The 27,165-nt window shown below is 41.8% G+C and overlaps 1 protein-coding gene across 2 annotated transcripts in view; it reads right to left on the reverse strand.

The window, feature by feature from the left end:
* Nucleotides 1-27,165, reverse strand: part of YIPF3 (Yip1 domain family member 3) — a 331,619-nt gene that overhangs the window by 126,690 nt on the left and 177,764 nt on the right. For both annotated transcript variants that reach the window (XM_069608816.1, XM_069608815.1), the window contains one exon: nucleotides 5,800-5,892. In XM_069608816.1, coding sequence (XP_069464917.1) covers nucleotides 5,800-5,892 — 93 coding nt within the window. The remainder of the gene's footprint in view (nucleotides 1-5,799; nucleotides 5,893-27,165) is intronic.

The following is a 27,165-nucleotide window of genomic DNA, read 5'->3' on the forward strand; positions in this document are numbered from 1 at the left end:
ACAACGAAACAAAACTTGGTGCGAAGAGCTAACCTTACGGAGCTTTTCAAGATTAAACGGTAATGTCAAGGGAGACATACCAGCACAATCCACCTGGCAAAGAAATAACCAAAAATCCATACTGGATTATATCTTTGTATCAGAAAACTTATCTCTATACACTATCAATCTCCAAGTGAAAAATATGCAAGTTAGTGACCACAATATGGTCCTAGCGCGCTTTAAGATGACTTGGGAACCTAATTCACCGATATGGAATCACAACATAATCCCAAACTGCAGGGGAAATAGACTTAAACTCAATCCACAGCAGGTGAACATAATCAAAACGGAATACGAGAAGCATATTGATTCCCTGGGTTTAGACTACACTCCTTTGCTTGAAAAATATAAGACCTTGGAAAATCCAAATGGTACCCAGATTTACAAACATATACACGCTTATAATTCAGAACTCGCCATGAGAAAGAGGGTAATGTGTAAGGCACTGCGACAACTCAAAAACTTCACCAAATTAGAACAGTTCGAGATGAAGAAAAAGATCAGACAAAAGTATAAGAACTGGATAATAGCACATCGCTCTTTGACTGAACAACATGATGCAGAAAAAATAATGAAATGTCTAAAAGAGAAGAACTCTTCAGATTTTTGAAAAGTAATCAATAATGAATGCAGTGTACCAAGAGCTCTGCAAAAAAACATGGTTCCCGATAAAAAAATTGATTGAGCACTTTTCTTTGGTTACCGAAAAAAAATGGATTGAGCACTTTTCTTGTTGTTCTCAAAAAAGGGCAACACCCCCGATCCTCCAATGCCATCCCTTCGGCACTGGAACATTCATTTTGACCAAGAGGACATTTTGACAAATATCAAAAAACTTTCCAACTCCAGTGCTCCAGGCCCGGATGGCATAACAAATGCTATTCTTAAAGCTAATCCGGAAGCTTGGGCAGAGTTCTGGAAAATGTTATTTGACAGAGTCGCAGCAGAAGGTGTCATACCTGATTCCTGGAAGAAGGCAATTGTCGTGCCTATTTTTAAGAAAGGCAACAGATCAAATCCAATGGACTATCGTCCAATTGCCTTATTAGATGCTATAGGCAAAATATCTACGACCCAACTCCAGCACAAATTGATGGAATGGCTTGTCCTAACTAAACATCAAGATGTTAGACAAAGTGAGTTTGTAAAGGGCGTGGGATGCTGCTTAAATCTTATACTCATCAATTTATTGAAAATGGATGCTATTAAGAAAGGTTCAAAAGTGTAGCTTGCCTTCATCGACCTGTCTCACGCTTTCGATAGCGTAGACAGGGAAATGCTTTGGACAAAATTAAAATCTTGGAATTGTCCCGATAGCCTTCTATCTGCTATCAAAGACTTACATACGAACACTGAGATCAGCATCCGTTTAGACACAAATGGTACTCTGTCAAAACCTATTCGTACCTTTTGCGGGGTTAAACAAGGGTGACCGCTGGCAAACATAATTTTCAATGCATTCATCTCTGACATTGGTGAAATCTTTGAAAAAATCCCAGGCTTGGGTCCCAAAATTGACGACTCTGCCCTGAACTGGATTCTTTATGTAGACGATCTAGTGTTGATGGATCTCACACCGATTGGACTAAAACGGAAATTTCACGCTTTGGAACAATATGTTGAGGACAATGGTTTGTATATAAACTCAAGCAAATCAGTTTTCCTAACTTTACAAGATCTTACCAAAAGTGCATTCAATGTGAAAAAGTTCAAATGGCATCTCGACGGTGAACCACTGCAAAATGTGAAACAGCTCAAATACTTGAGCATGTAGTTGAACTCAAATATAAATGACCAAATTTGGGTGGAAAAAACCAAAGCTAAAGGTCGTCAACTTAGCGCCCAAACCACAGTTCTTGATAAGAAATATGGTACATTTTCTCTGGTTCCCACAATAAAGTTTTATACCGAAAAGGTTGTGCCATCTTTAATTTTTGGAGCAGAAACTGCATTTGGATGTCCATCTACTTTGTGGGATAACCTTGAAAATATTTTTTGGTCTAGAATTTTGAAAGTGGCCAAGGGCATACCAGCTGCGGTAGTGCAATATGAACTGAGGCTAATTTCCATAAATGCAAAGGTCATCTGGAACACTGTCAATTTTCCGCAAAATAATTTTGCCTAATGGTGCTCCACAGCTGAAAATCCTCCATGATCAGGTGAATAAACAATCAAACTCCGTCTTTTCGGCTTGGATAAATCACTGTCATCACATTCTAACAGACATAAATAGTGATAGGGACACACTAGTAGAAAATCCAGATGCCGTAAAGAAAAAGTTGTGGGAACATGACTGGATAAGTACTGGCATAAATAGAGCAAAATACTTGCTCATAAAAAATATTCCCTTGGAAGGAAAAGCCTATAATTCAATCTACAATTATCTTGAAAAGTGTCCAGATAAGCAAAAAAGAACGCTGCTGCTGAAATTTAGGTTGAACCAATTTAAGGCCAAAGAAGCGATCATGCGATGGCCCAAATATGAGAAGCTGGATCCAAAATGTAGGTTTTGCAATCCTCATGAAGAGAATATCAAGCATCTAATTCTCACTTACAGAGCCTTTTTATTGAAAAGAAAGACATTGTTTGGAGCAATTGTTGCAATTAGAGCACAGCGCACAATGGAAGAATGGTGTGAGGATTGTTTTACGGGGGCAAACAAAAAATTAGCGTACGCTCCAACATGTCTCCTCAAAAACATTGAACTAACTAAATCGATTTTATAGTAATTTTGTTCGAACTTAAGTCTTGTTCTCTGTTCTGTGTTCCTTTTGCACAAATAGTGTTTGCTATTTTATTTTGATGTCTATTGAATTCTTTGTTATTCATGGTGTTGCTTTTGCTTGTACTTGTGTGCTTTTGTCAGCTGTATCATATGATTCTCCTTTTTAAAAAGGTCTTTATAAACCAATACATTTTTTTAAAAAAATTAGAAGAGGAAGTACGATTTAAGAAACTGCTTTGCACCTAGCATTACAGTAAACACAAGGAAATGACTCCACTAGTTAAAGATTCATTACCTATCTTTTGAGTGAAACGTAAACTACATAGGAAGATACGCAATGGTAATTATATTAAAACCTCAGTCATGAAGTAGGATTACTAATGAGCACATATTCTGCTATAGGATATAGGTATTGTCCAGGAATGTACATGTTTGAGATATTTTGGGACCTTTTCTATTTCCATTAGATAACTGACAAATTGTCATGTGTATATGTAATTGTGATGCAATATATGGAATCCACCTTTTACCATGATGTATCTTTTATAATATACATTTTCACTGTAACCAAAGTCTCACACTTTGAAAGAAAACATATTACATATCACACAAGCTCTGCTGAGCCGTGTTGTTTTTGTTTATAATGCCAACGCGTGACATCACCACAAAATCGGCGTCACAAGCCAGTGACATTGGCCCTTCGATAACATCACGCCACATGCCGCGATCACTAAAAAGAGCACAGGAAAGTGATATGCGGTAATGGCTGTAGCCAGGTAACCACCTCAACCTTCCCTGTAGTTCACCTCTCATCACAAGAGAGGTAAGAACTTCCTCGAAGCTTTGCCACAATGGAAATGTTTTAAGACAGAGTCCGTTTAAATCTACTTTTTCCAAATAGGAGCACATCGCCTGTCGGTTTTATGCCAAACTGAAAGAAGCATAGGTAACTAAAACAGTTATATCATGGCTAATGTAACAAGATTAAAAGAATTATACAATAACCAGGCTATGTACTTACTTTTTCACAGTCAGTTCATGAAACAAATTACACAGAGGTATTTAAACTCAAGCTTATGTTACTTTATGACTTGTGGCAAAGTTATTATTTAACAACGGTTGTGTTTCTAAAAAATGTTTTTTTGTTTTTCTCCCTTTTTCCCTTTACACATGTGTAGGTTTTGTGACATTTCTTTTGATGTTTATTTCATATTTTACCAAAAGGGTCTAGCCCCGAGGATGGACAAATGGGTCCGAAATGCATTTGCTAAATCTGACCTGTGTACATAAATGACTGCTTCTCAAATTAAAAAATTGTGTTTACATAAAATGAAAGCTTGAGAACCAATATGTGTATAGATTTATACAGGAATACAAGATAATAAGGACAGTAATTACGAAATAGGCTGACATTGCAGCTCAGAAAAGCAATAAGAGAACATATGGCCTCCTAAGGACGACTTTGGGGCAGTTTGTTGTGATATGAACTCTAGTTCCTAGAGTTTGACCATTGTGTTCCGAATACCAGTATAAATTCTCTCAACTACATGATTGGTATATATCAATTTTGAAAACCATAGACGGTGTCAGCCTACCCCCTTACATTCCTTAATCTTCTCCTACTACCACTTTGATTGCGACGCCCAAATCATCATCTCTTTCCCCGTCCTCACCCACTGACTTGCCTATATCACGGTTATTACACCACCCCACGTTGCAAGATGCTTCTGTACTGCCTGTTTCTGAACCAAGCCAATAACATTCCTCCCAATTCTTCCATCGGGACATTATCACACGTTCCTCTTAAACTCCCCCTCCAAAGCCCAGTCCACATGAAAAGTGAAACATGTCTGTGCTTGTTCATCAACATGAATGTTACTGTAGGCTGCTGCAGTCCACAGACCAACCAAAATAATTGTCCTTCATCTTTTCCCTGGCTTAGCCAGAACCCTAATCACTCTAATGGTCACCATCAAACACAACTGTAGTTTACTCCTAGGCCCTCACACTGTTCATTCCAGCCCAGACGCGGCATTTGAATGCTTTTCAACATCCCAAAATAAACTCCCACCTCAACATGTACACACATTAAGTTTGGACTTCAGTTTATACCAAGGCCTTTTTTCAGATTACTGAACCTGGTTTCAAATCTAAAATTCCCTTGATCACCCACTATATCTGCTCTCATGTCACGCTATATCCATCACCTCTCCCTTTGCTTCCAAGTCCTGCATCTCCTCACTACCCCCAAAATCCCATGCGCTCTGTTCGGCACCCCACCATTCGTATCACTAGGACCATTTCACTGGGATTCTGTATGCTCATGTTCTATGAACAATCAACTCAGTTAGCCTCGTCAAACAGATCCTTAGGAGGTACCTACTACAAACCGAAGGTGACCTCATCACAGACCAACCTTGTAACCTAGGATTCAAAGGCAAACGCCTATCAATGTCTGGATGTCTGGAATATCGACGTTTATATCGAATGCATTGTCTAGTCTCCAATTCATTGTGCTGCCCATACAGCTGTTGGTTAGTGGTCACGTGATATTGATCTATACAGAGGTTTATCCAGATGTTCCGGAACCTAAATAAGGAGCATCACCTTGAAAAGCTCAGATGAACAAACACAAATATCCTTGCACTACCGCATTCAACGTACCAGCTCAGAGAGGTGAAATGGATAATTTTATGACACAATAAGACATTGAAAACTATTTTTAAAAATCAAGAAATATGTTGTAAAAAGTCAAACTTCTTTTGTGCCTCAATCCCACATAATTGACACTAGAGTCATGACAACTAACATATTATACAAAGCTTATTTGCAACCAAGTCACCTCCATGGGCATTTTCCAGGGCCCGTTTCACTTCACAGGCTTTACAATACAAACAGGATACAGTGGTATCATGTAACTCGATCGATTTGACATAAAGCTCACTGATTCTCACGTCTCTTAGGTTAATTGTTTAATAAACAATGTACTTATCAGAGCTGAGGGCTCACTAGACTAAAGAAGGTGTACTTACAATGACCGTGCCAGACGTCTTCATGCCATGAAGAAGTATCGCTACCATGGTAAAGACCAGCATCAGTGGACCGTACAATTCACCAGCAATTTTCTGGAAGACAGGAGTAATCGGAGAAAAGGTAAGTAAGGGTGTGCCAAACATGTCCAATAGGAAGAAATACTGACATTGGTCTCTTACACAGATTGAACAATTTCTAGAGAGACCTCTCAAGATAGCCATTTGGAAACTAAGATGGTTACGGTGTCCTACATCAAGATCATCTAAATTAACATCATACACACGAGCTGGCTCCATCTCTAGGAGCATCTCGGAGCAGTAATTTAAGGAGAAAACCTTGTTTCATTCTGAATCTATCAGTGCTTTAAAAACTGTCTTTGTTCACAATTAAGAATAATTATCCTAAAAAAAGTGTATTTGTGTCGTTTTAAAAATGTTCTGCTCCCATTTTAAACATTGAGGCAGATGTCATGATACGTCAGAGTGCCAAGGGCTGCCACTCTGACGTATCAAGGGATGCTGGAGCAACACACTGCCTTAACATGCCAATTAATTTGGTTTATTTTCATAAATGGTAAAAAGAAGGGCAGGTCGTTAATCTCATGAAGTGACAAGATGGAGAACTTGCAACACAAATTGGCAAGTTTTCCTTCTCCATCACAGGGTCTTTGTTAGGCCCTTTAATGCTCCATCACTTTTTCTGAAGTGCCAAGTGCAAATGTCAGTAGATGCATTCACAATGTGTATTTCATGTTCTTAGCATTGGGATGATAATGTGACATACAGATTTTTAGCAGTAGAGGGGTTAATATTCACACACACTAAAAAGAATAGCAAGCCAACAAAACACTTCTGTGAGGAGGGGCGACCAGGAAGAAAAAGCCAAAAGGAAGGAAAGAAAATGAAGAAAACAAAAGAAAAATGATTTAAACAAAAATTACACAGGGACGCTTGTCCCACTTGTGTCCTTCCCCGTCATCTGAATCAACGTAATAAAAATAATACACAACAGCTTTGCATAGTTCCACATTTTGAATATTTCATGTACGGGGCGCAGTGGCCACTTTTTCACAAGGGGAGCGGGTACTAGGCTTGCCTGGAAGCGGATGGTTAGTCTTCTGGCAACATAGAATAATGCAGGAAACCAGCCATCTGGCCATAGAGGTTTTCTTGTTGGCAACTTGTCCCAGCAGCACCGTAGTTTAAAAAGAGCTGTTTTGATTTGATAACAGGGTTAGGTCTCTTAAGGCAATACCTGTGTGCACTCTTAAGGTATGAAGGCACCTTCTGCAAATTAGGGTGAGTTTTTATTCCTTTACTCATTTTATTTAATGTCAAGATTCTGTGAATGGAAAAACTTCATAGGTGGCCCACAGTTAGGCAAGAAAGTGTCAAGAGCAAGCAATAACAGCCCAATAATAAGCAAAGTACAGCATCAGAGAGCGTTTCAGTGAAACAATGTATCTGAACAGACCATTCACCATACATTTTTGACCCCAAATCTCCACCTTTATCCCTTCAGAAAGAGGTAATACTTTCCATATTTGCCTACAAGCTCAGTCTCGCTGTCTGCTTGATATCCACAAACTCATGGTTAGTTCCTAGTTAACAGTCTGGTTCTCAATTCTCCTGTAAACCTCATCTTTCACTCTGAAATCAACAATACATGTTTGTCCTCGACAAACAATTGGGTGCTGCCTCTGAAAGGTCACACCCTCTGTAGTTCCCAGAAAATTTCTGAAACCCAAGTTACCCTTGTCACCACCTTTGGAATATCTACTAGAGTTGTCCTTCTGGAGATGTACTCTTGGTTCCAATTGCTCTCCTCTAAGACTCAACTGCTTTGTAACTTACTTCAGTTGGAAGACAACTACAGCCCCTGTAGTGATTTATACAGATTAAAACATTTTCCGTTAATTCTAATGGTGACTAATAGACGTTGTCGTTCAAGTCAGGCCTTTCCTACAGGTGAGACCGCCTCTGGGAAGCTTTCTGAGTCTCTAGGACTATATCTGTACCCTTGGATTTGTGGTAGATCTCTTAGCCGGGGAAGCACTACTATCCGGGCCAGCTCCCGAAACGGAGATTTGCTGTCCTTGCAGAAGTGCGAAAAAGCATCCATTCGGTGACAGCCTAAGGGAACTCATTTAAAAAGCACATATGAAACTCAATTTCAAATTACATTTAATTATTTTGCTCACTTGGTGTATTTTCAATTTACATGCAGAAAATGATTGCAGCATGAAAGGCTGGCAGACGGGTCTCTGCGAGGAATGCTTAGCTGAATGTTTTTGCTCACTTCGAGCCTTGAACTGGCAGACACAAACACAGATAACTGATGGTTTATGGCTTCCTGGCTCCTGCTTTCCAGAAAGCCAATTTCGTGCCAATCTTTAGAAAACATTATGTGCCAATGCGCGCTCTGAAAATACAGAATAAATTAGTATAAAGCAAGTAGAATAACGCAAACTACTCAGCCGAAATGCAGAATGACTTTTCTGTCAAAGACAACAATAGATAGATAAACTATGCGAAGAATGTCTCCTTGTCCCTTGTACTGGGTACAGGGTGAACCGTGTTGCTCTGAAATCAGAAAATTGTACAGACATGAAGTGGGGTGAACCGTTTTCGGGGAAGAATGCATACGTTACATAGGTTGTAAATTATCATCTGTAATGTAACAACCAAAATGAATTCTAAAAATGTACTTAAGGCTGACTGCCCGCCATGTAAATGGTTCAACTACTCTATGACTGCCTGCAGGCAAAGCTGTACCTGAGACTGCTTAAGCAAAATAAACTCTTGTTACATGTTTGGATCCTGCCTGGTGCTCTTTATATATTTGCAGTAACTCAGATTAAGATTAACAGAAGGATGCTCGTGCTCACGGCTGATATACGTGGACTACAACACTAACTTTAACTGCGTGGATAAGGTCAGCCTAACTAATGCCAATTCCAGCACCTGAACGCTGTGATGCGGACGTCACTGCCCCTGTGAGCATGTGCAGTACCAGAGAGGAAGGGGACATCACTGCACCGCATATGTGTGTGGGCTTCGCTCGTGCAAGGCAGCTGTTCCATGCATCAAAGCACTAGCAGTAAGAGAAAGCAGTGGAATTCTCAGGAGCACCAAGGTTTTTTTTAAATGGGCGCACAATCAGAGAGTTGGGCTGGCACATAAATAAATGTTTCAAACATTTAAGCACCACTTGAGTAACCTTCGTCGGGCTTTCATTGCTTTCTTCACAAGCCATACGCTCAGAAAAACATAACCCTGGAAATGGTTAAACTCTTCCCACAAACAAATGTTGCGCTCCCACCACTGACTGAAGTTGCTCTCCAGCTCTCTTTCTCCTGTATCCAGGACCACTGACTCAAAGTCCAAAGTCCCTCAGTAGGGTTCTAATCTACCTGGACATTCCAAATCGGGCCGAGTCCTGAACCCTTTCTCCATCTTGGCTTGGGAAAAGAACTGCAACTTCTGTACACTAAGTTAAGGAAAACACTAAACAGCCCAATTAAAACCTTTTTTAATTTAGATCTTCCTCCAGGAACACGTCCCCTCCTTCTGTGCACACATGCTAGAGGTTTGCAAGACCGCAACACCTGCAAATCTTAAAGAACAATTGGAGATGTCATATCAGTAATAGAAATATCTGCAACCACAAATGTTTTCACTAACAGGGCCCCAGGCATCATCACCAACAAATCCTTCAAGAACTGCAGACTAAAACTAACTCCTCATTTAATATCTTTGCACAGCCGTCATCTATAGCTACACATCCATGATGGAATATATGTTCACTCCAAGTCATACCAGGCAAAGATACATCATTGTGCATGGTTTTTTTTGGCTTGAAATTATTAAATCTAGACATCAACATTAATTCTAAAATTATAGCTAAAAAGCTTTAATCATCAATACTAAAACGTACTGTAACAGATCTGGAAAATTCGTCCCTTCTCCGCAGAGGGGAGACACTCCCTTTGAGGCTAGGGAGGTGAGCCCGCTAAGCAATACCATCCATAGGGTTCTATGCAAATGGAACTTCACTGGGAGAGACTACACACTTGGGGACAAGGACACCCATTCCACAATGGAACTTCCTGTCCAAACCTCCTCGTCCACTTATATAAATGATTATGTTTATTGATTTGTACCGAGCTCCATGTACCCGAAGGCTTAAGGGCACAAAAACATGGAGCAAAACAAACAACACAAGAAAGAACAGGAAACAGGGCCATGCTACTAAGAACAGGATACTGGGCCATGCTACTAAAGGAAAGCTGTCTAGCGATTAACAGAACAGTAAGGTCTTCAATTTCTTCTTGTACCCGTCAGTGGATTCTGTGGTTCTAAGGGCGGGGGGGGGGCAAGACATTCCATGCCAGAGGAGCTGCAATATTAAAAGCTCCATTTCGAGCTTTATTAGTTTTGCAGCGGGTAGTTTTTAGAAGGCTCATATTGTCAGTCTTAGGGATCTGGTACCGTTTTATTTTTTATTTACCATGGCCTCCATCAGATATGCAGGCATATGTCCCCTGAGACATCTGTGAGTAATGAGTAACATTCTAAAGCACATTCTGGCCTGCACAGGGAGTCAGTGCAGGCTCAGTCTTGCCTCAGAAACGTGGCTCCTACGTTTGAGGCTTTTCACAACCCTCACTGCCACATTCTCTATGACCTGGAGGCAATGAAAGTCAGCTTGAGTGATGCTGATTAAGAGGCTGCAGCAATAATCTATTTTTGATCCAATGATGGCTCTAGCTAAAGTTTCTGCATTCTTTTCCGAGATCAGTGGGCGAAGATGACGTAGAAGCTTGATAAAATAGGATGAAGAAGAGACTAGGCTGCTCACTTGCACTTTCATGTTCAGGTTTTCATCTAGAACAACGCCGAAAGTATTCACTTTATTGTTCATTTTAATAATGCAGTTATCTATATTGAAACTCTTGTACATCGGATCTAGTGTGGCAAACCTGGAATCACAGCCGATGATCAAAATGTCTGTTTTTGCACCATTCAGTGCCAATCCATTCTGCACCATCCAACTTTGAAATGCATTATATGCTTTGTTGATATTTAATTAGTCAGTGCCATGTGAACTTGAGATCGGGATGACACATTGTGTGTCATCGGCGTAGTTGGCTAACAATACCCCCCCTTGTTCTAACATGTGGAAGAATTGCACCATAAAGATGTTATAAAAGCATGGACTCAAACGCTCCCGAGGGACCCCATAAAGCAGAGGTGCTGGCTTTGCTTCAGTTATCTCACTTGCCACTCTCACTAGTCTACCACCTAGAAATCAGGTGACCCATTGGGTGGCCTGGATGGACTGAGAAGTGAGCCGTATCCGTTAACCCGGTGGTCAAGATGGAGTGATCCACCAGGTCAAAGGCTGCCGAGAGGTCTTGAATCATGTGTAGGGATGATTGTCCGTCATCCGAAGCCTGGAGCAGCTAAGATATTAGACCTAAGAGGGCCGTCTCTGTCCTGTGATTTTGATGCAAAACAAAATGTTGAAAAGACTTTGGCTTCGCCTGTAAAGTCCATACTTAGCAAAGATTCTTTGTTTCTATTGGCTTCAGGTATGCTGAACACTGCCTGAATACAATAGTCAAGGAAGACGGATACAATATTTTTGTTACTGTAATAATTGTGATGAGTTGCATGGGTATTGGCTACGGCTCCACCCGTTCCCAATCACAAATGAAAATATACGATGAGAAACGTTGAGTAAACGGTTAGTAAAGCACTAGTGATCCTGCAGTCGCAATTAAGAGTAGAACAGGTTGTGCGACAAAAGTAGGGCGCAAAGTAGTTCGCATTCACATAAGTAGGAGGGATGCAGACTACCCAGAGGGACACACAAGTAGTTTAGACATTAGTAGGTAGGGGGAGGGTGCATGTTGCAGCATACACGGGCAGGGAACTCTAACATGGTGGATAATTAATAGAAGTACCACCATAACTAAGACCAAACACTGCTACGCCTTAATTCTGAAATACTGCAGCCTGACAAAAAATTGCTCATCACAAGATTCCATGCACCAAAGTCAGTGAGCCGAGGGGAGTTCTGCATAGAAGCTGGAAACCACACAAGATAAGGTTTCCCAGGGCATACAGCATACAATTATTAAAGCTAATTAGTTTGAGTTGGTGGCAGTGAGAAATAGATGGATCCTTGAATTCCAGGTGCAAGCAGCTACCGTGGCAATGGATCCCATAACGAATGAATACATATCGCCCGAGTTGCTGCCAAAGCAGAGCATGTACACACACGTTAGGATAGCAGAAGCTCCAAATAAATGGATGAAATTGAGCTCTGAGCAGTGGTCCTCTACAACCTGATCAAAACAATGTTAATTTATTCCACGCCAATTAGATAGTGCACCTGCTACTCTAAGTATATCCAGACAGAGACGACACGCAAAGGACACAAACAGACTGGCAGATAAGGCCTAAGGCCTGGGAACAAGAGGGGAGTAGCTTCTTTAAACTGGATCATAACAGTTCGCCCATCTCTCCTTCCTCACCACGTATCTTGGCACCGCATAAAGGTGCTGAGGCCAGATGAGCACATATCTGACTAATTAAACCCTGGTCTTTTTATCGACAAGTGTAGTACAATGGCAAAAAATAGCATGTTAGATTGAAAAGTACAATTTGGATAAGGTTAAATCTAGGAGGAGTTATTAGTTGTGGACGAGCCAATAGTAAAAGGTTCACTTAGAGATAACTATATGTTCTATACTCTACCAACAAATCGGAATCATACAAACACTGCAACTAAAAAATTTCGCCTATACAGAGTACAGCACCTTTGCGCCGTACTAATAGCCCGACCCCCATTACTCCGACTAATGGACGCAGGGGTCCATTAGTCGGAAAAAAAGGACTCTGCAGCACCAGTTCAGACCCAAGTTAGTGGGAGGACAGAACTGGCGCTGCGGGATACAGTCGAGACGGCTGCACCCTTCTGTGTGTGTGTCAAGCCTGATGCTGAAGAATCCTGCAGGAGTGAAGCTGGTCCTCTAAACCCCCTAAGCCTGTCTGCCCAACAATTCTGTAATTATAAAACTACCGGACAGACAAAGGGGAAACGGGAAGTGGATTGAGAGATAAGAGACAACAAGTCTGGAACTCCTACTGCTGGCACTTCTGTCTGTCTTCGCAGGAAAGATCTGGTATTAGTCTTTTCAGTAGTGTTCCTAAAATAAAATGCAGTTTTAGAACACCTTCTTCTAATTCAAAACTACTCATGTGATTAATAAATTAAAATACCTGTAGCCTAAGCTCTGATTGCTGTTAGGCTGTTTACTTTCTTTCGAGATTGATGATTAATTGTATGTAATCTGCTGTGACTTGACACTGGTCATTGTTTCTTTATATATAAATATTTTCTTCTTCTTCACTCTCGAAAATGTCCTTAAGGATAAATATAAAAAATAACGAAATCTCTATACCTATACCTATATACCCCTATATATATATACCTATATATATACCTATATATATATATATATATATATATATATATATATACATACATATATATACATATATATATATATATATACCTATATATATATATACATATACATATATATACATATATATACCTATATATATACACCTATATATATATATATACACCTACATATATATACATATATATACATATATATATACATATACCTATATATATACACCTATATACATATATATATACATATACCTATATATATACACCTATATACATATATATACACCTATATATATATATACACCTATATATATATATACATACACCTATATATATATATATATATACATATATATATACCTATATATATATACCTATACATATATATACATACATATATATATATACCTATATATATATATATATATACATACATACATATATATACATACATATATATATATGTACCTATATATATATATATACATACATACCTATATATATATACCTATATATATATATACATACATACATATACATATATATATATACATATATACATATATATATATATAATTCTTCAGAACTTACTTAAGAAAATAAACAAAAACTATACCTTGTACTATCTTTGATAAAGATGAGATTATGTGCAAATGAAGAATTAAATCAGAAGAAATAGCCTTCTTAACTTCTTTGAGTCTGTAATACACCTTCGAAGTTCTCTCGTATCGATACGCGCTTGTGTTGAAGAAAAAAAAATATTTTCTAAAATGGCCGCAACGCAAAACGACGTCTTTAGGTCCTTTTTTCGAATCGCGCACTTCCAAATGTTCACTGTACGCGCTTGCGAGTACTACGGACTTGAGAATGCTCCCGTAGAAAAAATAGCCGAAAGGTACGCGAACAAAACCACGCGACTAGCGCTTCAAAAATAAACGAAGAAAAAATCGGATTAGTATTTTAGCTTTAATATTAGTAACGCGACGCTAAAACCACGCGCATAATCAAGATTAAAGAACCAACAGTTTTCACAAAAGTATTGTTCAATCTTGGTTAAAAACAAACATTAAATTTCACTTGCATTCCAGTAATGAAACTTCAAAAAATAAAGTCCAATGGTCACTTAGCTTAGTCTTTTACTGGCTAACTGGATACAGCTGCTCAGCATCAATTCAGTGGTAACTGGTTCTCTGGATACCATGCTTCAGCTTCAGAGTTCTTTGAAAATTAGATACTTTCTTCAACTGCAGACTTACATTAACTTGAATACTGAGTTCTATGTAAAACTCAAGGTTTTTTAGTAAACTATCACTAAAGATTTTAAAAATATATTATATCTATAGGAGCTAACAAAAACATGACCTACTCTAATAAAGACTTCAATGAAGGGCAGTTTAGATTTGTAAGCAACATTCTAAATGACATCACAATACTGCCTGCTATTAACTAAACCAATCACTGTTGAGAAAGTGCTCTACCATCTTGGCTTGGGGACATTTCATCTTTCTAATGAAAGTTAGTTAAGGAAAAAAAAATGAAATTAACTAAAACAGAAAATGCTCTAGTTTCTAAACAGAATGTATTGAATATTTTAACCCCTGAAATAGTATTTACAACATCCTCTTCTCCTAGGAATCTTGCCAATGTGAGATATAGAATGTGAAAACCTGACAGTGTGTCGCCGAAAAGGTAAGTGGGTAGTGGGAGGGAGGAGGCGGGTAGGGGGATGCGGGGCCCAGTGATGTATGTGATCACTGCACCGCGCCATAATGGACGTCAGCTTTTGGAAAGTCGGCATTGTGGGTGGCGCTGTGATCACATAGATCCAACAAAGCAAGCAAGAGTAGAATGTTTGATGATTATACTAACTATGAGGTCAGCTATGACTATTTGTTTAAAAAACATGTTGGTCTGAACGCCATTTTGAGATTGTCTTTTGTGCGCTCTCCCAGTGGCCGTTTGCAATGGAATAAAGCTGGGTTTTCTTGCGGACTTGGAGTTACTCTTTTATTGAGTTTTTTCGTCTTATGGTACATTTGAGCCTATCTTCACATTACAATGACGTGTAAAGAGAGCAAATTGTGAATGGAGGAGAGAGTCCCATGGAGTGAGGAGAACAACTGCTAAGTAGTGCCGAGCCTCTGTAGCAAAACAGTCCTTGAGGAGCAGAGCACGGAGCCAGCAGTGGCGTGAGTGGAGAGAAGTCTGTTAGCTGGATGCTGAACTGCGGGTGCTTTGACTGAGCAAGAGGCTCTGGTCAGGGAACAAGACTTGACAGAAAGACAACCATCTTCTCTGGTAGCGTGACCACTGACTATCAGTGGTGGGCCAGAGGCCCTGCAAAGGACTGTGAGAGATCAGAAAAGAGAGACAGGTACAAAGTTATACTTCTCAGAATATGCCAGGTTTATTATTTATTTTTACATTAATAAAACTTGCTAAGCCCCTTATGCATCAAGGCGCTGTTACATAACTAGTAACTCACATGACAGTAAAAACATTATTTACATACAGTGTTAGTGACATCATAGGTTTTTCAAATTCACATTACCCCAAGAAGGTGGAAGCACTTGGTAATCAATATTAGGTAAACATCAACATTTTTAGTGCTTTACGAAAAATACAATAAGACTGTATGGCCCGCAAGGTACACGGGAGAAGGTTCCAATGTTTGGCAGCAATGGCTGGGATGCTAGAGCCTCTAGCTTTAGCCGATTTAAATTTGGGCTGGGTGATGCGAGGGGCATAGGCTGCCCTAGTCGGTCTGGAAGAGGATGCTTTGGTAATTTTTCGGGCTAAGTAAAGTGGGGCATCCTTGGACAAGCATCTATGTGTGATGGAAAGTGTTTTAAAGAGAATACGCTCACGAATCAGGAGACAGCAGGCTTTTTTTCAAGCTGCAGTGATATGTCCAGCTTTAGGGATATTCAGTGCAGGGCAAAGTGCGTTGTTCTGAATAACATGCATTTTCCAAATGTTGATATTAGTAGTGCCTGCGAAAAGGGCATTACAATAGTCAAGCCTAGATTCTATAGTTGCACGGCTATTGTCAGGCAGCTATCAGGACAGATGAAAGGTCTGGAAGCATTGATTAATTTAATTGTGCACGAGGCAGAGGAGGCAATGGCGCTAACTTGCCGTATTAGCGATAGTGTTGCGTCCAAATACACGAACACGGTGGGTCCTGGGAGTGTCTCTCTAACGGCCTATATCCCGGGTTTGACTCTCAACCAGAGTCTTTAGCTCGCCATCCTTTCACAGAAGAGAAATTTCCACTACATATCAGTCTTTGTCCTGGCCAAGGGCAGTCAAGCACCGAAATGCTAGGCAAGTCTCTTCTGAACAAGACTACCAACAGCAACCCCAGACACTTGTTTCGGCCTGGTTGGCCCTCGTCAGTGAGGTGGAGCTGTGCCTCTCTAAGAACAGTGAGCAAGGGTTAAATGTCTGAGCAGTCTTTGATAAGGCTGGCTGGGCAAGTGTCACCTTTACACCAAGATGGTTTAATACCTTTTCAAATGGATTTGACTTCATCTTCAGGGATATTGGTGAAGTAAAACATAGGAGGGACTTGAAGGCTGACAGTGTGTCAGGTTTCCTTCTTTTATTCAAGTTTCCTTTTCATTATTTATCCTTTTCAGATTAGCTTTGTGTGGGTGGGAAGTTTTCCATTATAGTTGGTTAGGCCTTAACTTGATGATTCAGAATCCTGGTTCTGACCCAAGGCAAGATGGAGCCTCACAGTGACAGCTCTGATTGGCTGGAAGACAATGCTGAACAACAATGAACATTCTAAACTGTCACTCTGTGCCTTTCATCATCAAAACCCCATCTGAGAGGACGTGTTCAGTGGCTGCTCCTGCTTTTGTATTAGGCCTGGTGGATTTTATCCTTCAGATCTCAGCAGTTGAGCGGCTACTTTCTTGGGGGTTCAGGAGAAGTCTTCAGCTGGCAGGAATTCGTTTTGGAAGATAGGAAAAGCAGGAAATCTTTGTGAATTCGCTAAGGAGATAAGTGACTTTATTTCTACTGTAAATCTGTTCATCTTAAATACAGTCTCCTTGAAAATTCGTTAAAAGTAGTGTTTCAACTAAAACAATTGAACTATCGGTGTGCGCTTGTGTTTCCAGTGCGGTGTTCCTTAGCGCGAGATTTTGACTGTAACGTGCGTATTCAAGTGAGCGCGTGCTTTCTAGCGTTTGTATTCCGAGCGCGAGCAGAGGTTGGTCTCGTGCCATTTTAAAAGCGCGTGTGTTTTATTGCGCGAGAGATCCTTTTCGCCAAAAGCTATACGCAGCTTGAAAACTACAAAGCGCGTGTGAAATACAAAGCGCGTGTGAAATATAAAGCGCGTGTGAAATACAATGCGCGTGTGATTTTTAGCGCGAGTATACAAAGCGCGTGTGAAGTATAAAGCGCGTGTGAAATACAATGCACGTGTGATTTTTAGCGCGAGTATACAAAGGGCGTGTGAAATACAATTCGCGTGTGAAATATAAAGCGCGTGTGATTTTTATTGCATGTGTACAAAGCGCGTGTGAAATACAAAGCGCGTGTGATTTTAAGCGCGAGAATCTGTTCGTCGCGTGCCTTGTGAGTGCGCGTGTGTTTTTTCCATCGCGAGTAATTTTGCGCGTGACAATCACTTCGTTGCTTTTGAACTCAATAGCGCGGGTGTTCTTATTTCGCGTGTCTCGCAGGAGAATATTATTGCGCGTGTGGACCATTGCGCGTGTGAATTGTTGCGCGTGTGGATTTTTGCGCGTGTGGATTACTTGGATCGCGCGTCTTCATCCGTTTGCGCGTGTTCTTCAACCAGGAAGATTTCTATGTGAAGTTCAACGATTAATGGAAATAACCTGCGTGTGCAGTTAGCACGTTTTTTCCTCTTTCTTCAAGGATTCAAAGACTCAAGATAATTATAAATAGTTTGAAAAGTTTTGATATTACAAGAAAGAACATTTTAAAGACAATCTAATTGAACTACCAGTGCAAGTTGGAAAAAAGACAAACAAAGAACTAAAACTTCCAGTTTTGCCTAATGTAAGAAGTTGCTGGGAATTTCTAGTATCGCAAGTAAGAGAGATTTTCAGCTTCTTATCCGCTTCTCTAAGAAATTTCAAGAGAAGAACCAGGTAGGATTCTCAATTATTAGTTAAGGATTAATTACTTCCCATTCATAAGGTTAAGTAAGTGAATTAAGAAAGTGTATATGTTATTCTTTATCCTCTGCAGGTTCAGCACTGATTAGCCTTGACGCAGTCTGCCTGGTGTTGTTTTGTTGTCCCATTCCCCCTTTCCCTTTGGGGTGTAGTTTACAGAGCTGTATTGAAAACTAGTTCTGGGAAATACATCTCAGGGGGATTGTCGGGGGTTCAGCAGCTTCCGCGGATACAGGACCTCTCAGCCTGACACAGTGGAGGAGAAATGGGGCTGTCAGATACTTGCGAGGGTTTGATCGGGGATGGTTTGGTGTGAATTGTTTTGTGCATGTGTCCATTTTAGTGAGCATGGCGTTTTGGATATTGGAGCATTATGAGACATCTTTGGTTATAGTGATCGGGGTGGGGGGTGGTGGGGTATCTCCAATTCCCTGAGAATAGTGAAAATCTCACAGGTTTTTGATTTGGCATTGCAGGAGGAAGTTTGCACTTATGGTGTTACCTCCTATTTGATTAATGCGCCGTAGAAGATGGAAAGAGGTCGACACGATTGTTCATGAAGCAAAAAAAATACATTTATATATGTAACCATTCACAATATTAGGATAACACATACATGAAGGGAGGGGGGGGAGGGAGAGGGAAGTTTGAGGTTAGAAAATACACAGAGAAAGAAAATAAATGAAAAAACAAAGAGAAATGCGCATGAATCAAATAGGAAGTAAAACCATAAGTGCAAAATTCTTTGTAAAGCGGAGTGGAGGAACCACTATTCTCCGTTTGGTTACTGTACTCATGCGACAAAACTAGATTTGAATCAGATATAATCCACTAGGGTGCCGAGGTCTACAGATTTGTATCCACACCGAAGCGTTTCTCAGAGACGTTGCATTGTAGGAGGAAGATTTGGCAGAGAATGTTATTTTTTTTTATTTTATTTTTTTATTATATTTTATTAGCATTTAGCGGCTACCGGGGGCAGTAGCTTTTTTGGCTTTGGTTGGTGATTTCTTCCAGTTAGCTTCTGCTAGCCGTTTGTTGGTACAGAATGTTTGAAATTCTGGGGTGAACCAGGAGTTTCCATGTGCCGATGGATTAAGTTTGCGGGGCTATTGGGTCGATAGCAGCAGTTAAGGTTTTAGAGTACAGGCCCACAAGTGTGTTAGGGACTTTGGCAAAGGGGTGTGTGGATAGAAGTGAGCTGAGCATGGGAACTAGGCGTTCCCTGGTGAGGTTTCTGGAGCTGCGGGCCAAGGTGGGGGGCAACAGGATGGCGATAGGTGTGGAGTGTCCAGTAGGCTAGATGGGGAACTGCACAATGTTGTATTTTGACCATGGACAGGGGCTGTTGGTCAGGATAGACACCTGACAATTAAGGTCAGCAATCCAGTCTAAAATGCGACTTTTGCTGTATGCAGGTGTACTGAAATATTGTTGGAAACCAAGAGCGCTGAGCAAGTAGGAGAGCAATGAGCCTGCTAGATCATCAGGGTCATTATATCCTAGGTTGAAGTCTCCCCCGGAGAATCCTTTTAGAGGTTGGCTTGATGTGGGCACCCAAGGTGTGTAGGAGGGTTTCTTCAAAGGATAGGGCAGGACCTGTGGGGGCGGTAAACGCTATAAAGAGTAATAGTGTCAAGTCTGAGAGAGTCAGTTTAGCTGACAGGATGTCACAGTTCTCGAACAAGGTGGAATTAATTTCTCTAATGGGCAGTAGTTCCCTTGCTACGAGTGCTACTCCCCACCTCTGGCGTTCAATATATCAACACGGAAGATGGTGTAGCCAGGTGGAAGGGCAATAGATAGGGCAGGTCCAGATGCTGCATGTAACTAAGTTTCTGTAGTTGGTAAGATATCAAGGTTTAGGGTGGTGATAGATTGTAGATATTGAGGGCATGTGCAAAGATAGACCTTGCATTGATTATTAGAATAATTATTTTTTAACATGCTTAATACCAGAGACTAGTCTTTAAGGGTGAGCCCGGGATTCGACCTTGTATTGCTATGCGTGGTCTTGCTTCAAAGTACACATTGTAATGGTATGGTGGGTACATGTCCCTTCTGTTGGCCAGATGGAACCTTACTCGTATCTTTCAGCTGGGTTGTGGGCATTGTAGGCTTGTGCTGGGTTTAGGAGGGGTAGCAGTCAATCCCCTACACGAGTGTTCCTTGTGCCAGCGCTTAGTGTAAGCGTGTTGAGGCAACGGGGGGTTGGGATAAAGGCCTCTCTGTCCCTGTCCTAACAAGAATGTCCCTAACTAGCAAAGCAAATTAAAACTAAGAAAGTCGACCTTGTGTCCAAAATAGATCCGACCTTCACACTAACATAAACAACCAAAGTGTGCAAGAAAAAAGTGCCTGTTTCCAGTTCAACAAAAATGTGCAACAGTTCAAAATTGTGACTCCAATAAAGTAATCCTTGTGCCCAGACTTGGACTCCCTTCCCCTGGATCAATTCAGGAAAGAGTTCTGTTCCAACAATATTCTCATCCCACACATCTCTCAAATTGGCAAAACAAATGTCTCTTCCATAGAACACCAAGCAACTGTTTTCTTTCACAGTTTATTCCATTCAAGATGTCCAAATGATTACTTCAAAGGATTTAACAGACTTTCTCAGAGAATATTCTCGTCAGAATGGCAAAGCAAGTCTCTCTTGTTGTACAATAGTTTGTCACAATGACAAGCAAATAATTTCTTCCCACCACAATCTTTATAACAACCAGGTTTTTCTCCTTCCAAGGTGGCTATGGGGTCTGCTTTAAAACCAGCACCCACGGATTTAAACGAGCACATGGACCCGGTAAGCACTGGCCGCACACCTGATCGAGCTGGATTTCTGAATGAAGCCCAAAACCATGGACCCGCAAGAGCAGAAGAAAGAGCAACCCTACCTGAGCCGTCTACAACAACGTTGTCTCCAATTGAGGTTCCAGGGGTTCGGGAGGTCCGGGACGACCACCCGGGTCTGGGCCTGGGTCAGGTGAGAGAGGACCAGACAAACCTTGAGTCCCGCGATTGAAACCACGGCCAGGTGCACGAGGCGAGCTTCAGCGAGGAGATGGGGTCCCCGTCTTCTTCAGCACTCGCTGCTGGATGTAATCCACAGTCCGCCGGTGAGGTGAGTGGAGCCCGTCCGAGAGTCGTCGGAGGACGGCTCCCGCCGGACGCCAAGCAGAATGCCAGCGGCGGGGAAGAGCGAAAAGAAAGAACTGAAACGGACGAGGGCCATGAGGAGCCTGAGCACGGCATAGCTGCTCCCCCTCAGACAGGCAGAGGAATGGCCGCCCACCACACCACGGAACCAGAGAAAGGCCCTGACGCCCAGGCACAAGGTGTAGAGGGGCCTCAAGTGGCAGATAATTCGGATGATATTTTGGACGAAAACCTGGGTAATCTGGGTAACTCCCCAACCCGTGTGACTTATCAAAAAAATAAAGAAAATGGTCCAAAAAAGGTACCGGGCAATTCATCTAATCAAGTGGTAAACACCCAAAAGAAAATAAAAAATAATGGCAATGATCCACACTAACCACAGGGAGCAACATGACAAGTCGCCAGGTTGGGTAAAGCCGGCAACAAATGGGAAAAGGTCTGTAAAGGACTACAAAAACGTTAAAGAGATTTCCGCAAGCGAGACTGACACCTAAGTGAAAAAGAAGGTCTAACTGAAGAGTCAGATACTGATACAGAAAGTAAAGGGGAAGGTGAGCACGAAGACTCCAACAAGGAGACTGATGGAGAACAACTAAAGTCGGCATACAGGAAAAAAATAAATAAAATAAAACACAAAACAAAAATGGAGGTAAAATCAACACAATCAGGGGCTAAAAACTCTTCGACAATGAGAGCAACAAACAAAGGCCCACTGATGGAGCAGAAGGAAAAAAAGGCAAAATCAAAATTAAGTGAGGGTCTAAAGGTGAGAAAAAGGCGGGGTCCCACGACAAAAGGTTTGCCAAACCCGCTTCTTTCATGCCCTCTAAAGGCGTTCTTTACACAACAATACAAAAGAAAGCTAACTACGGAGACGGAAGTATCAGACGCAGAGATGCTAGAAGTGGCACAGGAAACTCCGCCAGACCCAAAGCAGAGGAAAACTGACATGGTCTCTACATCAAAAGTAAAATCAGCTGTCGAAGAGGCCAGACCTCAAGAAAATCCAAATACCAGTAATTATGAAGAAATGAAAGGCCACGAAGACCCGAAGGGGCGAGGGAAGCTGTCCACCAACCAAACAGACACAAGGAACGTTCCCAGATTGTAACGCTTACCTCTGGGGCCCTGCAGGAGTGCCTGGTCCGCTCCGTCGACGAGGTCAGGTCCGGTCTGTAAACGCCTTCTGATGATGCCCCAAAACCTCTCCCTCCGCTCTGCTCGCTGCAGGTGAACTCACCCAGCGGTCAGAGGGGCAGGAGTGATCTGGAGAGTCAGGATCTCGATCAGTTGCGCCTACGAGGCGTATTGCACCAAAGTCACTATTAGTCCCTCGCTTATGTTGATGCTTCTGCCCAGTCCTGCGCAGTTCTGTCGCAGTGTTTTAGTTTTTTCTCCAGTAGGTTCGCCTCCAGTTTCTTCACTGAGGCGTGGCGGTTTACCAGTTATTCCACTGGTTATATGAGAGCCCAGGCCTGCTATGACCCCCAAGCCGCCTTTCGTAGCGTAAAGGCACCCTCCCACTAGCCAGTGCGTTATATGTCCGTGTGCCAGTTTGTTGCACTGTATTTTAACTCAGTTCTCTATTTTCTCCCCAGACTTGGGATGCTGATGGAAGAGGTCGACATGTGAGAAGATGGGCACTGCTTCTGGAATATAGTTCAGGTAATGCAATGCGCGGGTTGCGATCGGGGTTGTTTGAATTGACCTCCACTCACCAAATGGCTTTCTTTTAAGATGCAGAAGATACTGACTTCAAGGCGCAGTTGGAGTCCAGCGGGCGTTGCGGATCGGGAGTTGCAGAAGAAGTCAGAAGTTCCAGAGCTCCGGTAAGTAGCAGATCTTGACTCGCGTCGTGAAGAGTTTGGTTTTCCACAGGAAAGCATGATGCCTTGACTCCTCGTGAAGAACAGATTCCAAACTTGATCCGACGTGCAGAACGAAGCGGACTGCAGAAGGCAAGCGTCACGCCGGCAGCCAAAGAAAACGCTAAGCACTGGGTGAGGCCCAGGGCGGGGTTTATATAGCCCTGGGCCTACCCAGCTCCACTAGACCACCATGAGAATACACATTGCGGCCCTCTAGGGGCCATGTTGAATAACACTGCCTGGTTCCTGTTGGGGGCCATCTTGGAAGGGGCCAAAGGCACACAGAGGTCTGTTTCGGTGACAGGCAGCCAGTTTCTCAGTCCAGGTGCCTCACTGAACCTTAGGGGTTCTTGAGATCGTGACACAGATTCAAAGCATACAACAAGCAGATCCAACGACTAAAGAAAGGGGCGCAGTCCAACCCAGGCGAAACTGGTGAGAGTGGATGGGCAAACGCTGGAGTCAGTGCAGGCCGAACAAAAAATGCTAGAGGCGCACCGGCGCGATCACATTCAGCTCGAAAGAGAATCGCTTTGCCTGGACCAAGCCCCATCTGACGACAGGTCAGTCAAGAACGACACCCGTGGAAAAAACAGATGAGGAATCATTCAATCGGGATAACCATCGAATGAATAAAAGGTCATCTGGGTGTCTAGCAGTAATGGATCGGGATCAAAAGGTCTTCCATGGAACGCTCAACAATGGAATCACCAGGTGTTACCAGGAGAACAGAAAAAATCCAAATATCACTGAAGAACCAACGGCTAAGTGACATTGCAGTATCAAAGCAAAACGAATCCCCTAACAAGAAGCCAGATATGTTAGCAATCATGTCTGCGATGACCATTGTACTAGCGCCGTTCTGCAAACTCTATGAAGCATAAAAGAGGAGATTCAAGATAACACTGCGATTCTTACAAATATGATAACAAAAATCTCACATGTGGAAAGCTACATAACAGCGACGGAAGACAAAACAAGCAGTCAGCAAAAGAACTGGGAAAGCAAAATTGAATCTTTAGAAAGAAAAATCGAAAACATGGAACAAATAAAACAGAAAATTAACGTTGTCAGAGACCATTCTGAAACCAAAAACTCCAGACCCGCAGATACAGCTTATGGATGAGGAAAAACCCAAGGCATCTCTTGCAGCAGAGAAAAGCGTTGACTATCAACTCCCAAATTAAAAAAGGGACCTCCGAAGAATAGCACAGCAGACAGAGGCAAACATTAAGCCCAATGAAGGAAAAAAGGCGATATTGCAACCGTCTGAAATAACACACAACTTAATTGGGCTTCAAACAAGGGAGCAGCAAGATAGCGTCAGTAATCGCTCATCAGAGAGTTGCATAACAAGATCGCCCAGAATAGTGGAGGACTTCATGACAAACTCCGACTTAATGAATATATCGCAACATTGGGAAAAAAAATGCGATTGAGATAAAGGAGGGTGACATAGGGAAAAATAGAAGTAGTGACGAGAACATCCAGAAAAAAGAAGCAAGTTTAACATGAAAAGCAAGGGAAGAAGATGAACAGCACGACAATGCCCAAAGTTGTTCGCGATGGACGAAGAAAGAGGACCCCCAATATAAAATCCAATGATACCCAAGTGAGGAGCGGCCCAAGGAGAAAACAAAAAGAACTAGAACTGGATGGAGTCCACGGCAGCACCGATTATCAAGAGAGGAAGAGGAAAGGCAAACTAAGTTAAAAGAAGAGACCCGCGTATTTAAACTAGAACAAGTGGAAACAAAAGAAGATTATCTAATATTAAATCGACCAACAGTATTGCAGATAAAGAAAATTACATTGTTAAGAAAAATCAGAACAGAAGATTTCAAATTAGTGGACCCGTATCATAGCGAAAAAAGGCCAAAGCGTATCTTCATGTAAAATCAGATGGAATTTAATACACCGACCAGTCTGCATTCAAAGAAATTGAGCAAATGGGCTTTCGCTTGAATAAAATAGAAAGAGGGGAAGAAACGAGCAGGAGATCGAAAAGAAAGAAACAATAAAATATCTAAAACACTATCAATCAAAAACAGAGGACCTATATCGTCACAATCGCTGGAAGAATCCAAAGGCAGATGAAGAAGCCCGGTGGGCAATTTAAAATTTTTTTTTTTAAAGTTTTTATTATTTTATTCAAACCAAACAACAATACAAACCAAACATGCAGTGCAATTAATGACAATTCAATCAAGCGCATTTAAACTTTAGACACTGCTCTCCCGGTCCCACCGTCCTTTATGAGCCTGTATGTTCTTCGCATTCAATATCTGCTCCGTGTGGCAGGGTTTCGCTGCCCTCGGATTCTGTTGGATCCAATACTACTCCAAACATTTCAGCTATCAATAATTTCCATGCCATGAGGGAGCCCATTTCTTCTTCCCCACTCGTGTTACTAGTATCTTGCCACACCATTGTTTCGGCCTCCGGCCATTTCTGTAGGTCTTTCCACCATACCTCCTCTCGTGGCTTATGGCATTTCTTCCACCCCATAGCAATCCTCCGTTTCGCAAGCACATATGCCAAATCTTTCAATTTCCCAACATGTTTAAGTTTTCGTGATCTGGGATACCCTCCCAGCAAGCAGGCCCAGGCCATGTATCACGAGCGTGACCCCCTTCCCCGCTAGCTTTTGGGACACTTCGCCCCAGAAGCATTCAATTACCGGGCACGACCAAAACATGTGTATCATGTCGGCGTTCTCCTCATCACACTTAGGACACGCCTGGCGCCCAACATTTCGGAACTTTGATATTCTCAGAGGGGTCATGTATGCCCTGTGCGTTATATATAGCTGTATTTGTTTGAACCTGGCATTCCTGGACACCTTCTTGTGATATCCCAAAGCATGTTCCCATATCCCATCTTCCATCGGGACTCCCATCTCTGTTTCCCACTCCAATCTCAAATGTACCAACTCCTTCCCGACCTTAGTCATCACCATCTCATACAATCTAGAGATCTCATGCCCACCCTCCGATATATCATATATTGCCCCAACAGTAGCATCTGGTTCCTCTGTCAAAATAGTTTCAGGCCACATACTTCGAATCTTCTGCACTATTCCGTGATATGTAACATATTGGCCTATATGTAATCCCGCTACTTCCCCAAGTCCTTCAAAATCCGTAATAATCCCATCTTGCCAAATGTCCCCCAATGTAACCAGTCCCACTGATTCCCAGTAGGTCCTAATAATTACCCTCAGCTGCTTATCTCCTTTTGCCAGTGCAACCAACGGTATCTACGGGGCACATGGAAAAGGATCCCCCATCATCCGGCAAGCTCAACGCCACATATTCCACCCCATCAACATCATCCCAGGGCGCTCCCTCATTTCTGAGCCAACCAACCAGATCATTTCCCGCAAATAAAAAAAAGGAGTACAGTTCCGTCCAAACAACCTATGTTCAGGGGTCTCTTCATCAAAGAGCCACTTAGCCACATATTGCAGTTGAGCCGCTACATAGTAAGCCTCAAAATTTGGCAGTTTAGAAGCCCGGTGGGCAATTCATCATACACAAAGAAATGTCAAACGACAAAGCGAGACAAATTAGAAAAAAATAGGCAACGAACTTACTCAAACAGGGTATATCCTGATTACGGACAGGGCTCATTCAGAGTTCGAAGAGAGGAAGCTAATGAGCAGCGAATGCAAATCGAATCAGGTCCG

This window comes from Ambystoma mexicanum, chromosome 4q (genome assembly GCF_040938575.1).
Source record: "Ambystoma mexicanum isolate Mex_15411 chromosome 4q, UKY_AmexF1_1, whole genome shotgun sequence".
In the NCBI taxonomy this organism is placed as follows: domain Eukaryota; kingdom Metazoa; phylum Chordata; class Amphibia; order Caudata; family Ambystomatidae; genus Ambystoma; species Ambystoma mexicanum.